General features: G+C 39.4%; 1 protein-coding gene across 1 annotated transcript in view; it reads right to left on the bottom strand.

Moving 5' to 3' along the window:
- Positions 1 to 671: 671 nt before the first annotated feature.
- Positions 672 to 17,902, bottom strand: part of CDS1 (CDP-diacylglycerol synthase 1) — a 77,031-nt gene continuing 59,800 nt past the window's right edge. Inside the window, exons 9-13 of the mRNA XM_027971151.3 lie at positions 16,695 to 16,763; positions 13,716 to 13,868; positions 12,224 to 12,343; positions 9,431 to 9,534; positions 672 to 3,474 (exon numbers count right to left, since the gene is read on the bottom strand). Coding sequence (XP_027826952.1) covers positions 3,345 to 3,474; positions 9,431 to 9,534; positions 12,224 to 12,343; positions 13,716 to 13,868; positions 16,695 to 16,763 — 576 coding nt within the window. The 3' untranslated portion in view covers positions 672 to 3,344. The remainder of the gene's footprint in view (positions 3,475 to 9,430; positions 9,535 to 12,223; positions 12,344 to 13,715; positions 13,869 to 16,694; positions 16,764 to 17,902) is intronic.

The following is a 17,902-nucleotide window of genomic DNA, read 5'->3' as shown; positions in this document are numbered from 1 at the left end:
TTGCCATGCCCTCCTCCAGGGGAATCTTCCCACTTATATTAAAACTACCTAAACCAGACGAGACCAGACATGTAGACACTGTTCTGTTCAGTCCTACCAAACAGTCACTTCCCAGCAGAGATGGGCAACAGGAGAGGAGCAGAGAGGAAGAAGGAAGGACACCAAGGATCAGCTCCTTTATGCTGAACCCAAATCACAACATATTCATAGGAGTTTTCACTTAACCTTCAACCATAGGATCTAAGAGTAATGAAGCCCATCTTAGAGTCACACCAAATAAAAACTGGGATGAGAGTGGAGAGGCTGTTCAAGTGACACAAATGGGGATGTGAAGCTTGAGGACCTGGGGAGATGCCAGCATTGAGCCAGACCCTGGTAACACAGTGGCCATCAAGACACCACTCACTGTCCATGCAGCTTAGAGCTCTAGTGATGATAAATAAAGATTCACAAAAATAAATAGCAATTACAAACTAAGACATACCCAAGACATTCGGTCCTCTTTCTATCAAGAGAGTATCACCTCTGAACAACCATGTTTAATGATCAGCAGAGCTTATTTACTCCCCTGCCCTGAAGATGTCACTGTAGGTGTTGGTGACGGAGTATACACAGTTTCTGTATTTGCTGAATGAAATGTTTCTTCTCCAAAGAGAAAACGCACAACAGAGTTCAAATGTGATTTGTTTATTTTCCTGACTGAGTAAGAGGTTCAGAGAATGGATTAACACATATCATAAGCTACCTTCCAGCCATATACAGTAGGTATACACTGATTCTTTTTCTTTTCCCCTGATAGGTGACACTTTCTTTGTTCAAACCAAATTACAAATGAAGAGATACTATAAAAATAAAAGGGTGTGTGGGTGTAGCCTTTTTATTCTCAGACAGTAAATGTATACCTATCACCACGAGGGGAAAAGCACTGAGGAAACATTTGTACTAAACAGTCAGGACCCTCAGAGTACCTCTCCAAACAGCAGACTGGAACCGTTAGCCATTACTATAAAGGAAGTTCCTAGTCTTCCATTTTTTCTGTCATCACATTTGCTACACTGGAATTTAAACCCTCTTCAGAGTGCAAATATAAAAGTGATCAAAGTCAAGGTTTTATGGCAATCTTTGCCAAACTTTATTCTTGCTAAAATATATTCTATTTTAATATACATGCTATAAAAGTACACTAAAAAGGTCAATCTTTAGAGCTCTGTTAAAATTAAGAATTTTTTTTTACATATAGAATAATATACACCCAACTCTAAAAGTATATTTGAGGATAGCTATTACTGTGACCCCAAATATTTCTAGCTTCAGATTTTGTTTATAATAGTATCAATTTTATAATACATATATTCAGTAATGCTCTCATAATTCTATACTGCAATACTTCACTCATCACTAAAGAAAAATGCAGAGGAAACCGCATTTTCTCCAAGAAGTTCTTATTGTGCAAATCACCAAGTTTTCAACAGAAGTTCCTATTACAATATTTTTTAAACTTTGGTAAGTAAAATTCTTTTATGATCCACATTTGGGGCTTTTAATGCAGCAAGTAAAAAAGAGCGATGTTGAAAATTAACCTGAAGGTAGCCTGATTTTAAAAAGGATCACTTCCTTCTGTAATAACATCTCCAGGGCCAATTCTAGGTGTTTATGGAATAGTGTGGAATAACGCTGACTGCACACATTCACTGGTGATGAACTGACTGAGTGCATGCCAAACCAAGATATTAGACTCTTGGGACTGAGTTTATATCTACCACAGTCATGTAGTACACGTGATAAGGCTGCTAGTTTACATCTGTGGAACCCAGGCATATCCGCAATTTTCTTATTTTAAGTAGAGTTGTAGAAGAGAAGTATAAAATAATTGAAATTTGTTTCTGATTTAAACAAAAATATGTACTCTTTTCATTAACAAAACATTCTTTAAAATATATCAACTTCTCCTCTCCGAACATTTAGCCAAGGAGCACTCAGCAATTTTTGAAGGTTTTTGTGCTGACCGTTCGATACAATAAATACGGTTGTAGTGAGCACACAGCAACAGTAGATTACTGACATCCAAGGAGAAGAAATTTATCCTCCTCTGGTTCCAGTGTCCAGTCCACCAAAAGAAAGGTTTGGCATTCGTGTGCTTTTTGTTCTTCGTGGGAATCACTTCCGCTTGATTTTCGTTGTTGGAAGGAAAAAATACCAGCTGATGACCTCGGGTTTTGTGACATGATGTGAAAGAGGAATGCGACAAAAATTAGCTGCTACCATGGAGCCTGTCTGGGATGGGGTTTCCAGGCAGATCTCGCTTCTTCCCAGGGGCGTGTCCGGTGGGCTCCACAGGCACCAGGAGCCAGGCACCTGGGGCCCAGGCATGTGGAGCTGCATCTTGGTGGTGGGGCGTTGCTCTCACTCAGCAGAGCACCCCTTGCTCTGCCTCAATCACCACCCCTCCTTACTACCTTATATACTGATGTTCGTGGGCACAGAACTTACGGAGAACAGCTCACAGGGAAACGAAGGCAGAGAAGTCAACCAAGAGACAGGCTGTGCGTGCCATCATCCAGTGCTGCCTCCTGACTGCCTGTCTGTTGAGATGACGGGTGGAGCATGCACACATCCGTTCTTCCCAGTGGAATTCTCCTATTTCTCTTGAAAGCTTTTGAGAAGATCCTGTTTTTCTCCAAACCATTTTATCAAAGTAGTCTGATGTCGGCTCTTTCGAGCAAACCAATCGTGGTAGAAACTTCAGCCCCTCTCTCTTGAATTTCAAACCTACCTAAAAGTGGAATGTTTTCCCCTGGCAAATAATTCTTCTTTGAAAAGTGGACAGTTATTCTTTTTTTGGATCCAAGTCAGCCCTTCAGAAAACACTTCAGACTGAAAGAGGAGGAAGTGGAGGAGAACTAGCTTCCTATTGTGCCTTACATAAAACGTTTTGCTGAAAATGAAGAACGGCTCCGACTACAAAGGCAAATATTTGTGAAAAGGGCACACCGCCAGGTGCAACCTCAAGACATCCTCAATGTACTCATTTCATAGTGTGTGACTCTTTAAAATACAAGTCTTTTAAGTGACGAAACTTAGCAAGTAATGGGAAGGAAGTTAACATCAGAAAATACACTTTAGAAAAAGTACAAGACATTTTGCCCTCCATTTGCTACTTATTTCATAACTTAGATCAAGAAAATGTTAAATATTCACAGTAACTTCAGAGAGGAAATATTCATGTCTGCAAAACTTCAATCCATTGCATTTTCAACTGTTTCTCTGTACAATTACAAAAATGTCATCTGTCAGTGCTTTCCTGTAGAATTCTTTATTGTTAGTCCATCCCTCTCCGGCTCCAATTATACCTTCAAGGTGGGCTGTAGTATTCCCTTCTCAATGAGATGAGTCTTCAGCGTTTTATAGATATTTAACTGCTGTTCTGGTTGAAGCACCAACAGCTGCTGCAGCACTTTGCTGGGATTCGGACCCCTGGAAACAGCAGAAAAGACAAAGTTCACACTATTTTGAGAAAACTGAAGGCAGCATAGACTTGTATTTAAAATAAACCATGCCTTCAGGACTTCCCTGGTGGCACAATAGGGGCTCAGACAGTAAAGAATCTGCCTATAATGCAGGAGACCTGGGTTTGATCCGCGTCGGAAAGATCCTCCGGAGAAGGGAATGGCTCCCCACACCATTATTCCAGATTCTATGGAAAGAGGAGCCTGGCACGCTACAGTCCATGGGGTCGCAAAGAGTCAGACACAACTGAGTGACCAACACTTTCCCTTTTGGTGGTACAATGGATAGAGATCCACCTGCCAATACAGGGGACATGGGTTCGACCCCTGGTCTGGGAAGATTGCACATGGCAAGGAGCAGGTGAAAGCTGTGCACCACAGCTACTGAGCCTGTGCACGCTAGAGCCTGTGCTCCGCAACAAGACACCGCAATCAGAAGCCACACACCACAACTAGAGAAAGCCCGCCCACAGCGACAAAGACCCAACACCACAGAGAAGTATTTTTAAAAGATAAAATAAGTCATGCATTTAAGTGCAAAGGACCACTCTTAACTGAAACAGCTCTTACTCAAAGAGCTCATTTTAATGTTAGTGTCACGGGGGGTGGGGCAAAAAAACCTAGAACTCTCCACTGAGAGGCGTGGAGTGCAGATGTGAGAGAAACACACAAACACAGAAGACAGGGTCAACACGAGGCACTGATGGAGTGCAGATCCACGCATTCCACAAAACTTCTCAAAAGGGCAACCTGAGTGAGAGGTGAAGGTTGGTAACAAAACCTGAGGTTGGACAAGACACAGGAACCATTCTGTAAGAAAAGGAGCACAGTTCCTGGTAGATGAAGATAAACTAGAAGAGAACATGAAAACATAAATATTTTTGCTTCAAAGAAACGTCAGACAAGGAAGGTGTTTTGAAAGAATACACAAAGTGCTGAGCCTGCACTGAAGCTGCCACCTGGGATCTGCAGTGGGAACAACAGCCTTTGTTCAAAGAAGGTCTTGGGTAAACCCCAACAACAGAAATGAAATAAAAGGGGCTCTGCTCCAGCTGTGGTGCCAGTGGTAAAGAATCTGCCTGCCAATGCAGGAGATGCTAGAGACTCCAGTTCGATCACTGGGTTGCAAAGGTGCCCTGGAGTAGGAAATGGCAACCCACTGGAGTCTTCTTACCTGGAAAATTTCATGGACAGAGGAGCTTGGCAGGCTACTGTCCATGGGGTCATAAAGAGTCGGACACAACTGAACACGCACATTCGCACCCACCTTGCTTTAGCTGAAAGGAGGACAGGGAGCTGGAGAACCCTGCCTGCCTTATCCACCTTACCCAGCAGTCCCACTCCCACTGGGCAGGAAATAAGCCCAGGCAGCGTTAAGTATCTACTGGGCTGTGACTGCTCTCCACCAGGTACCAGGCAGGGGCCTCTCCCTAGGCTTCTCCAGCATCCCTACACCGGCCCTTCTCTCTGCACCCTCCCCTGGTGCACTCTGAGTCAGAAAAGGTCCCAACCAGGACTTCACACTCTGCTATGAGACACTGTGACAGGCAGGGAAGTAGCATTTCCTACCTTTTGGACTAGCACTCAATCCATTTGTAAGCTACAGATCACTTTCTGCTAAAGTGCTATTTTGTCAAATTCAGAATGCACCTCATTCAGACCGTAATGCATATGTACTATTCTTTGCAATTCCTAAAATTCACTTCAACAGGAAAAGCAGAGTAGGTTTACTTTTCAGGAAATCCAATGGGAAAAAGAAGCAAGACACAAGTAATAGATAGAGAATGGCACAGAATTCTGAGAAAGACATTTACGTGGGTAAATAAATTTATGACTTATGATAAGGGCTCTTCAGTTCAAGGGATTCTCTGGTGGCTCAGTGGTAAAGGACCCACCTACCAGTGCAGGAGACTCAGGTTCCCTCCTTGGGTCGGGAAGATCCCCTGCAGAAGGAAATGGCAACCCACTCTAGTACTCTTGCCTGGAGAATCGCATGGACCAAGGAGCCTGGTGGGCTACAGTCCATGGAGTCCCAAAAGAGTCGGACATGACTTAGTGACTAAACAACTTCAGTTCAGATGGAATTATAAGAAGTAGAAAACCCAGCAACAAAGAAATGTTTGCCATAGGGTGATATCACAGAGAAAATCTTTGATTCAAAAAACTGCACAATAGCATGAATTAGCTGTCTCATAGGTCACACCTTTGTGCAAGTGGCTCAAATCATTTCCCAAAACCCTGAAACCCTAAGTCTTCCACAACCATAGTCTACTCACGTCAAGACACAGCTTGTCTTATATTTCTTCAAAAGGCTCAGCAACTTAATAACATAAACCCAGAGTAGGGCCCCACAGAGAAAGGGAAGGCTATTCTAGCAAGTTCAGCTAAATGCAAAATTGTCCTCAGGTGCTCCCAGCTAGTTGCACGTTGGCTCTAGCACTGTATTTCTAATCATCTAAATATTTACTTTCAAATGGAGGACAACAAGGCTCAGCATGACTTTTTCCTACTGAGAGAACAGCAGATCAAAAAGCAAAAAAAGTATGAGTTAACGCTCTAAAAGCTACCATCCTCAGAAAAGAAAGAGTTCTAAGGATTTAACCACTAATCACTAATACTCAAATAGATCAGTGAATAAGTCATATGCAAATAGATTAAATACTTCAATTAAAAAGACAAAGACTGTCAACTGGGTTATAAAAACAAACAAAATCCGGCTTGTGAGACGAAAACCACACTTTAAATATAAGGGAAAAGGCACACAAGAAATAAAAGGATAGACAAAGAAATACTATGCAAACATTAATCAAAAGTAGGCTGATGTAGCTATACTTATATTCAACAAAATAAGCTTTAAACAGGTAGTATATAAAGATGAATATTATATGACATTAGGAGTGATTCAACAGTGTATACACTGTGTATACAACTAACACAACTTCAATATCTATAAAGCAAAAACTGGAAGATTCTGACAAAGCTCTCTTCATAACTGACAGAGCAAGCAGATGGAAAACCAAACCAAAAAATCAGTACAGAAGATTTAGCTAAACTCCCCCCAGTGGACTTACAGCACTTGTCTCATGTACACATGGAATGTACATCTGAGTAGACCATAGGCTTGAGCACAAAGCAGGTCTCAATAAATATTAAATACTGAAATAACAGTATGTTTCACAGAATTAAAGCAAAAATCAATAAAGGAGAATGAGAAAGTCTCCATTTCTTTGAAAGTGAATCAATGAACTTGTAAATAATCCCATGTCAAAGAAGAGATAATACTGGAGATCAAAAAATATTTGTAGCTGAATAATGAAAATACAAATGTGGGATGACAGTACTTAAAGAGTATTAAAAAAAGAGCACTCAAAAAGCAGTAGTTAATAAGAAATATATAGTGTTAGATGAACATATTAGACAAGAAAGCTGAAAATCAGTAACCTAAGCTTTATCTCAAGAAGCTGGAAAAGGAACAGAAAATTGAAACTTAAGGAAGATAAAAAACAGAAAAACAGAAATGGAACCGATAGAAAACCCAGAAATAAACCCATGCACCTATGAGCACCTAATCTATCACAAAGGAGGCAAGAATATACAATGGAGCAAAGACAGTCTCTTCAATAAGTGGTGCTGGGAAAACTGGACAACTACATGTAAAGAATGAAATTAGAACATTCCCTAACACACACACACACAAATAAACTCAAATGGATCAAAGACCTAAATGTAAGGCTAGACACCATACAACTCTTACAGGAAAACAGAGGCAGAACAGTCTCTGACATAAACTGCAGCAAGATCTTTTTGGATCCCCCTCCTAGACTATTGAAAATAGAAACAAAAATAAGCAAATGGGACCTAATTATGCTTAAAAGCTTTTGCACAGCAAAGTAAACCACAAACAAAACAAAAAGACAACCACAGAACGGGAGAAAACATTTGCAAACAAAGCGACTGACAAGGGACTAATCTCCAGAATAAACAAACAGCTCATGCAGCTCTATGTCCAAAAAAAAAGAGAAACAACCCAATCAAAAAACAGGCAGAAGATCTAAATAGTTCTTTCTTCAAAGAAGACACAAAGATGGCCAAAAAGCATATGAAAAGATGCTTAACATCACTAATTATCTGAGAAATGCAAATCAAAACTACAATAAGGTATCACACCACACCTGTCAGAAAGCCCATCACCAAAAAATCTACAAACAATAAATACTGGAGAGAGTGTTGGTGGGAATGTAAATTGGTACAACCACCATGGAGAATAGGATGGAGAGTCTTTAAAAAACTAAAAATAGAGCTACCATATGATCCAGCAATCCTACTCCTGGGTATATATCCAGAGAAAACCGTAATTCAGAAAGATACATGCACCCCCAATGTTCACTGCAGCACTATTTACAAATGTCCATCAAAAGAGGAATGGTGCAGATATACAATGGAATATTAGTCATAAAACAGGAGAAAATAATGCCATTTGCAACAACACAGATGGCTAGAGAGTATCACACTACATGAAGTCAGTCAAATACCATGGTATTACTCATACGGGAAATCTAATTTTAAAAAATGATACAAATGAACTTATTTACAAAACAGAAACACTCACAGATTTTGAAAACAAACTTTTGTTTACCAAAAGGGAAATGCTGGAGGCAGGGGATAAATTAGGAGTTTGGGATTAACATGCACACACTACTATATATAAAATAGATAACTAACTGGGACCTACTCTATAACACAGGGCACTCTACTCAATATTCTATAATAAACTATACAGGGAATGAATCTGAAAGCGTATGAATAAATGTATAACTGATTCACTTTGCTGTATACCTGAAACTAACAACACTGTAAAGCAACTGTACACCAATAAAATTTTTTTTTAAAGATGAAGGAAAGGTGAGAGTCGATATCATGAAATGGAAAACAAACACACAACAGCGAAAGTTCAAATCAGAATCTGACTCTTTGAAAAGATTAATGAAATAAACTCCTAACAAAACTGCTCAAGGAAAATAAAGGTTAATACAAAAATGCTCACACTACTATGGGTATAGATTTAAAATGCATATTTAGGGGCTATAAATATGAGTTTTCCTCCAAATAACAGGTTTCCTAGGTTTAGGAATATTCAAACCTACAGGTTTCCTAGGCTCAGACACCAGTAGAGACCATGATTTTAAAAAGTTATCATGTGGTTGATGTGGTTAGCCTTCACATCCCAGACTGGCGTTTTAGGGCAGATCCAAAACATTAAAGTTTAACGATGAGAATAAAGCACCCATATAAAATAGCAACACTCTCCAGTCACTCTGCTTCACCTCTCCACTCCCACCCTCAACACACGTGCACATCCATAAACCCCTTAGGCTGCTTCATTTTCCTCCATGGCTCTCACAACCACCACACAAGCTCTATTTGTTGTCCACTCCTGCCCCTCCTCCCTCCAACTCCCCCAGGAGAAAATAAGTTGAAGACGGGACTGGTTTGTTTTGTCCTCTGCTATATCCGTGCCGAGAACATGCCCCAACGCATAACAGATACTCCAGCAGTAACTAGTGGGCTGGATGTCCGTCCTTTTTAACCCTCAGTGTTGACTACCACCACAGTGTCCACAGTTGAGAAATGAAATCTCCTCCTGTTCCAAACCCAGTACCATGCATCTACGCTGACTGAAGGTTATCTCAGTCCTATTAGACTATGACATATACTGTTTTTTAAGCTGTTCAAATCTAAGAAAAATAATTACACTTTAATCATATAGCCCAAGGCAACAGTGTGACACGGTTCCAGGGGCCACCATTCCTTTCACTATTATGGAATACCAATGACAAAAAAGTAGCTAATTCAAATTAATGCCTATGGAAATGAGCACTCAAAGAAATCATCTAATAAAACATTTTTTAAAAATCTAAAAGTACCTTATGAAACTTGTGATGTACACATGCACGAAAGTTGCCATCAAATACTGACAATCAAATCTGTCCATTATCCCGCCATGTCCAGGAATGGTGTTTGCAAAATCCTTCAGAAAACAACAACAACAACAACAAACATATTAGTAAATTCTCAAAAATCACCTGCTATAAAATTTCTATCTGTAAATGTCTCCTCGACATCATGGACTTCAAAGAAAATACTTTAGTACTGGATTTTCCTATTAAATATAAGGGCTTCCCTTGTGGCTCAGACGGTAAAGAATCCACCCATAATGCGGGAGACTTTGGTTTGATCCTTGAGTTGGGAAGATCTCCTGGAGGAGAGCATGGCAACCCACTGCAAGTACTCGTCCTTGGAGAATCCCCACAGACAAAGGAACCTGGCAGGCATGAGGTCGCAAAGAGTCAGACTCTACTCAGCGTCTAAGCACACACAAACACAAACTTATTAGAACATATCCAACAGATTTAAACCGTATCTTTGGAATATGTTAGAATCATGCTAGAATGATTACTGAACTGACCCACAGCTTTCTGTGTTGTTGCTTCCTTTTTAGGGATCCAACCCACACCTGCTGCAGTGGAAGCAGGGGGGTCTTAACCATTGGGTGGCCACGGAAGTCCCAAGCCAAAGCTTTCAAATAACATTATTTAAATATTCATTCAATCTAGTACTAACTTTTTTCAGTTAATAAAATTTTTTCTAAACAAAAAACGCTATCAGCTAATACTAATCGTATATCCTGCTCTTCTGTTTCATCAGCAACCACTGGGAGGGTGCTATTTTAGTGTTGTTGACAGATGGACACCTGGTTCTAGCTCATGTTTATTCTAATAGTTCTTATGCGGAAATAAACATTTTACTACTGTGATGAATATTCCTTCTTTTTTTTTTAAGTGTTGGGGTAAAAAAGAAAGTCAAAACAGCTAATTCATTTGGGACATGTTAGTCCATGAAATGGCCAAATGGAGGGACTGGTTAATCAGCCTCTGCCAAGTTGACCTTGAACAGATCTATCCAGGAAATGGAAACGTGTCAGTGTCCAGGAAACGGAAACGACCAAGTGCTCTTCTCATTTACTCAGGCAACCTGAAAAACCTCTAAAATGTAACAGCAATTATACCTTCATTTCAGACATAGAAAGAAATCTCATCATTCAACAAGAAACCTTGGATTGGAGACCATTAAAGCAAATAAAATAGCTAGTGGGAAGCTGCTGTATATACCACAGGGAACTCAGTTTATCCTCTGTGATGACCTTAAGGAGTAGGATTGTGGGGGTGGGGGTGGCTGGATGGAAGCTCAAGAGGGAGGGAAAATATGTATACATAGAGTAGATTCACATTGTTGCACAGCAGACACTAATATAACATTGTAAAGCAATTATGCATGCGTGCTAAGTCATTTCAGTCATGTACAATTCTCTGCAACCCCATGGACACAGCCTGCTAGGCTCCTCTGTTCATGGGATTTTCCAGGCAAGAATACTGGAGTGGCAATCCAATGAATAAATAAATGAAAATACCATTCTAAACATAACATTTCTCTCTTTGAAAAAATGATCGAAAAATTCTTGGGTTAATTTTTGCCAACACATTTCCTTCCATCTCTCCCCTGCTGACCCAAGCACAGGAGAGCCATGGTGACTCAACCCTGCTCTACTGTTTGCAGACTTTTCAGGCCTCTTGTCTTGCATAGCTACTGCTGTGGTCCTCTGTGGATATAAATAATCTCCCCAAGTAGGTGGTGAGCATCAGTGCAGAAAACATCTTGCACATTTCTGTATATTATACGCACCTAAGGTAGGATGTCCCCCATTGCAAGTGCTCTGAGTTCAGGTACTTATTTCCCTGGGATCTGGCCCCATCCACTCTGTAGCCTGATCTACTCTCTACCGTGGCCATGCTCTTCTTCTTCATTTTCCCTCTGTGAGGGCTCCTCTGCTCCAGTGCTTTCACTGGAACTCCCTTCCTTCAATTTCTCTGCAGGACTCGTCATCCTTTCCCCAGATCCCTGCTCAAACATCACCTCCTCAGAGAAGCCTGCCCTGACTGCCCCACCTTCAGAAGCCACTCTAACTCCCAACGGCACAACAGTCAGTGAAGTCATGTGAGGAAAGCTGAGATAAGAGGCCATTATTTCACTTTATGAGATTCTAACTTAAAACACAGGGCTGATTTTAAGTATCTGGAACAGGGACCAGCAGGCTATGTCCCACAGACCAAATCCAGTCTGCTGCCTGTTTTCTATAAGTAAAGTTTTATTAAAACACAGCCACACCCATTCATTGACATTCTGTCCACTACCATGGAAGAATTCAGAGCTGAGTAGTTTGGAACAGCACTACTATTAACATATGGCTTGGCCTTTACGGAAAGAGTCTGCTGCCCCTTGATCTGGAGAATCCAGACACAGATTCCAGGATTCTCTTGCACGTCCCTTCATATGAGACGGTGACCAGACACTACACTCAACACAATTCATGGCCAGATTCATGGATGAACACCTGAAGGACCAAGATTCTGTGTCTGTCCCAACATTAAGTGACACGTGCCATTTCAAGAAGAGAGGGTGACGTGAAACTTTAAGATGCATTGGCATGGCACGACCAAAACCTAACAAGAAAGAAGGAGCTCTGTGAGGCTGACACACAGAGGGTGGAAACGTTTTTGCCCAGGGGCTTAATGTGTAGGCCAAAAGAGAACCAAATTCCAACCCTCTCACATTCTCTAATTATATTCTATAACACTCTAACAAAGAATCTAAACACACACCTTGATTTTGAAAGCTCTTTTGAATCCGCTGGCAAAGAAGCCTCCGAATGGACCAATCAAAGATGCAAATGTGGAAAGAGCAATGCTGTGTATCTGGAAAGGGTACATGCTCACTGATTCCTAAAGAGGTTAAAAAAAAAAAAGGAGAGGGGTTAGAGCTAACTGTGTGAGAAATGTATTTGAGCATGCCACCTAAACTAAGAACCGTGATATAAACAGTAAGTCAAGAGCATATGCCGTAGTTTTATTAATTTCACAAATTATCAAGATCACAGGAAAAAAATAAATGTTTTAAGCTCATACTATCCTTTGTTTATTCAGCCTACACGGCCCATTCCCTCTGTGAGCACACTGAAAGTACCTGGTGTACTAAAATCTAACAGGCTGCTTTCTAATCTGTCTAGAGATTTATACGTCACTTGGGTTGCAGGATTACCAAAAATCAATTAATCTCTGAAACTGTTTTTTACAGTTGTTTCTGTAATCATATAATATATATTTTGATTGTGCATTTTATTTAACTTTAGTTTTATATGACAAAATGAGGGGAAAGTTGATCCTTCTTTTAAAATTAAGTTAAATGCTGTGGAAACACCTGAAAGTAAAATGCTTAAAAAGACTGCCAAAATGAGCATCAGGAAGACAATTATAAAAGATGTGGAGAGGAAATCATAAAAGTCGAGAAGAATTCTACAGTCAAATTTCGTAAATTCTTAGTTCTTATTCCACTTTAAATAAACTGAAATTACACATTTGAGAAAGTGCATCATGGGTGTGATTTACAAAAGATCACTAAGAACTCCAATCTTTGGATTTGTTCTCTAAGCAATGGGCTCATCCCAATCAAAGACTGACAGAATCAAAGCACTCTCTAGCAGATAACAGATGGCTTGAACATTGAAAAAATTCTTAGAATCAGTGTATCTAGCTAGAGAAATAATTTGTTGGTTAACCTTTTTTTCTCAAAAATTAACTTCACTTAACAATTAAATGCTTCAAGGAATCCCTGAAACAGGTGGTCCAGTGGTTAGGACTTAGTGTTTTCCCTACTGGGGTCTGGGTTCAATTCCTGGTCAGGGAGTTAAGATCTAGCAAGCCATGAGGCACCACAAAAAAATGTTTTAAACTGAGTCAATTTATACCAGTTACACATAAAACTCATTATAACTCATCACTGCTTTGTAGAAATCTAAAAGATGCTGAAAAATGTTTCTAAGACAAACACAAAATAAATTACTACCAGTATTCAAACCATTAGCCAAGTAAGTTTCTAACAGATAATTAGTTTGTGATAGCAATATTCATTTTATGTTCAAGAAGGGGAAACCCCAAGGGAATAGGATATACGATTGATGCCAAGCAGTCAGTGAAACCGCTTTTGTATTCTATAGCTAACAAATCTGTAGAAATTGATTTCTTGTGAAAATCTTAATTTTACTTTTAAAGGAAGCTTAACCTTCGGGAGGGAGGATCCCTCCCACGTTCATCTTACCCGTCTCAACACTGCCTTCAGAAAGGGAGGAAGTGAGTAACTCTGAAGCTGAAAAAGTTCTGAGGGTTCACACTCTGTAACGAAGGAGTTTACATCACTTCGGTATTCCACTGGGCAGACAAAGTACTGGTATTTGGATAACAGGTAAGCAGCCTAAATGACAAAGCAAGCGTTCATAAAACATTCAATGAAACAGAAATATGCATATACTAAAATTTTAATGGATATATATATCATGAGTCAGAAAGGCCAGAAACAGAATGCCAAGTTTTCCTTGCATTCTCATTCTGCTGTGTATATTTAAAGTTAAATGATCATAAGCGACATAATAAAAGACTTTGAAAAGCCATCAGGAAACCAAAAATTTTTGAAAATCAGTGTTATTATAATCTCAGTATGACAATAAGGGGGAAGGGGAAAAAGATAAAAAATTGATTTGAGCATTTAGACGAGCATTTAGACAAGCATATAGACAAGCATTATAGCAAGGCTGTACTTTTTTTTAAGAACATACTTAATGTCAACAGAAGCTAAGAATTATAAAGATATGGGACAGTACAGGGCTGAAGTTTCTTACATAAAGGTTATATTAATTTCATCAATAAAAAATAACCAGTAATTCAAAATTGCTAAGAAAACAGCACAGGTGAAAACCCCAGAAAATGGTTACTAAATTATTCTTTCTCTGGACGCATCACTGCAATTTTTAAAGCTGTCTGTTCTCAGCCACAGAAGATATATAAAAGCAAAATATCTTATTATAAATTTAAAGTGCTAGTTCATTTCCTTTCTCTTACAGACACTCACACCATTATACTGCTCCAGAATGGTTAACAGAAGTGCAAATACAATACTGGGAATGGATATATAGTGGTTTTGCTTCCAAATAACCAGCTTCCTCAAAATTACTTATTAAATATATATATTAATTTATATTAATTTATATTAATATATATTTAAATATATAATTACCCTCATTATTTTGTCATGTATTACATTCTTATAGGATAGCTCTTTATTTTCTTTGGTCCTATCCTTGGTCCTATCCAGTGATATGGCTATTCTTGTAGAATTTCTAAATTGTCTTTAATGATACCAGATTCTTGTAGTAGTATGTAACTTAATAATAGTCCAGTTATCCTTGCTTCATACTGTATAAACATGGGATAGGACCAGGTCCCTTTCCATTATCCTATTTATCAATTATTATCAACATTCTACCAAATAAACACTGGAATAATTTTTAAAATTCTATTGGAATTTTCACTGAGAATGAACTAAACTGATAAACAAAGGAATTATGATGGTTCTCCCATCCAGCCTGGCTCATTTCCATTTATTTGTGCATTTGCTCCCTCTCAAAGCCCCATGTTGTTAGTAAGTACCTTGTATTTGGCTACAGAATATATTCTAGAACTGTTAAGGGACATGACTTAAAAATTAAACTTCCTGACAGTAATTTTTTGGTATATTTATCTTATATCCAGCCATTTTTCTGTACCTTTTCTTGATTCTCACAAGACACCTTTGAATAAAAAACCTAAATTCCATAATTATACACTATTTTTAAAAACATTAACAAGATCCGTATTCACAGCTAAAAGTGAACATCAATTATTTTTAACATACTTTTTCTGTAAACTGGGCTCACAGCCACAAATGCCCATTAAGTCAAGCAGCTGGCAAGTGTGAAGGAGGCAGAAGTCTTCAACATCATTTGCAGTGTCTGCTTTTACTTAGAGCCACCACCTTTCCCAGGATCTGGGTCCCCCAAAGGCTGCACAGCTATTAGAAACTACCAGAATACAACAAAGGGTCTCAAGCCTACCTGTGTATGAGAATCAGCTGCGGGAGTTAACGGAGCTGGCAGAGGGCTGGGACATGAATGTTAGAGAAGCTCCCCAGGTGATCCTGACACAGGCCAGGATGGGAGCTGCTGGGCTAGAGAATACGGGCATGCCTCGCTCTACTGCACTCGCTTTACTGTGCTTCCCAAGTTTTGTGTTTTTAACAAATTGAAGGTTTATGGCAACCCTGCCTCAAGCAAGCCTAATGGCACCATTTTTCCAGCACCAAGACTTTAGTGGAGGAAGTAACCACAAATGTGGTAAAATAGGAAAAGAATTGCAATTAGAAGTGGAGCCTGAATAAGGGTTGAATTGCTGCAATCTCCTTATACAACTTCCATGGATGAGGAATCACTTGTGATGAATGAGTAAACAAAGTGGTTTCTTGAGATGAGCTCTATTCCTGGTGAAGATGCTGTGAAGACTGTTGAAATGACAACAAACGCTATAGACTATGACATAAACTTGTTTGATAAAGCAACAGCAGGATTTGAGAAGACTGACTCCAATTCTGAAAGAAGTTATGCTGAGGGCAAAATGCTATCAGCATTGCATGCTACAGAGAAGTCATTCATGAAAGAAGAGACAATCAACATGGTGTACTTCATTGTTGTCGTATTTTAAGAGATTACCAGAGCCACCTCAACCTTTAACAACCACCATCCTGATCACTCAGCAGCATCAACATCAGAGCAAGGTTCTCCACCAGCAAAAAGACGATGACTTCTGAAGGCTCAGATGATGGTTAGTTAGCAGGGTTTTTTTCCTTTTTGCTGGGGGTGGGGCGGGGGGGGGCTACAAAGTATTTTAAAATTAAGGTATGTACATTGTTCTTTAAGATATAATGCCATTCCACACTTAAAGGACTAACAGTAAAATGTAAACGTAACTTTTATAGACACTGGGAAACCAAAACATTCGTGTGACTCACTTTAACCTCACTACTTGCTTTACCGTGGTGGGCTGGAACTGAAGCCACAGTATCTCCAAGGTATGACTGCGGATTCTGTTGAGTGGGCTTCAGTTACTACATTATTAGCATTTTATGGTTTAATGTCTTAAGGTTTAGAATAGATTAATAAACTTGCTACCAATTCTCAAAATATAAAATAAAAATCCGAGTAAAACTCACAATGAATCCAAAGATAACTGTGGAAAAGAAACCACCAATGAATCCTTCCCAGGTCTTCTTAGGAGACAACTGAAAAAGATATTTATTTTTTATATTAAATAAAATTTAAAAGAGTTACTGCACTCACAAAACACAGATACATATGTTCAGTGAACTCTCATAATACCCTGTGCACCTCTCCTTTTTCTCATACTGAAAAGACTTTGCAATGCTTTTTCCTTCAGTCCATGATTGTGTTCTATTTGTGTGAATCTCTCTAGCAGAGTCTAACACATATTAGGCCCTCATACATCTGACATACTGTGAATATCTGTTTCTATAAATTGCCTCAATTTGTTTTCATCACTCAAAGGACTATAAACTCTATCCTGAAACAACTGTCCCATAATGTTCATGCTTATATAAACTCCCAGAATAATGTAGTTCTTGAAATAAGGCTGAGATCTATTCCTTCTAAGTATACATGGTCTGTGTTGATTGACTACTGATCAAAAGTAGGATGCATACAACAACACATGGACACCGCAGAGCCCCAGACCGTCACATAGTCCCAAACACCAGGCTTACAGCAGACCTCTTTCTGAAATGGCCAAATACTCCATAGCCCAGGTGCAGATTAGCCCCACAAGTGGGCCCGAATCCTCCTTCCTTTGGTCAGAATATGTCATTCTCTATGAAGAAATATATTGTGCTTCTAAGGATACTGTGGTATTTTGTGTATCTTTGCAATTTGTTTCACGTTGCAATTATTGTTTATTAGTCCTTGGAGCATTCAGGGAGAGGAATGTGGAGGAAAGTCTTGAACTTGGTGAAGCAGGGGCAGGAGAAAAAGATTTAGGAATAGACAGTGCTAACTGCTGAGATGCTCTGGAAAATAAGGACTTGGTACAGGGTTCTATCATCAGGAAAGCACGCCGGCGGACTCTGTAAGAATCCTTTCAGTGGATCAGTGAGGACGGAAGCCAAACAAATAGCAGAGGGAAGATTCTGGCATAGAAATGGGTAATATGCTAAAGTACATGAAGTCTCAGCCCGAAGTTTACAAAGCACAAAGCCTTTCTTGCCCAGTCTGACAACAATTCCATCATAGGTAAGCGACTGGTATACACTACCTCTTAGGATAATTCAGTATCGTTGTCATGAAACAGCAGCTGACTCAAATTCAAAAGTGCCTGCTGATTAAAGAGAGCTTATCAAATTAAATTGAC

This window comes from Ovis aries, chromosome 6 (assembly GCF_016772045.2).
Source record: "Ovis aries strain OAR_USU_Benz2616 breed Rambouillet chromosome 6, ARS-UI_Ramb_v3.0, whole genome shotgun sequence".
Classification (NCBI taxonomy): Eukaryota; Metazoa; Chordata; class Mammalia; order Artiodactyla; family Bovidae; genus Ovis; species Ovis aries.
The sequence above is the reverse complement of the archived record's forward strand: the minus strand, read 5'-3'. Positions and strand labels throughout refer to the sequence as shown.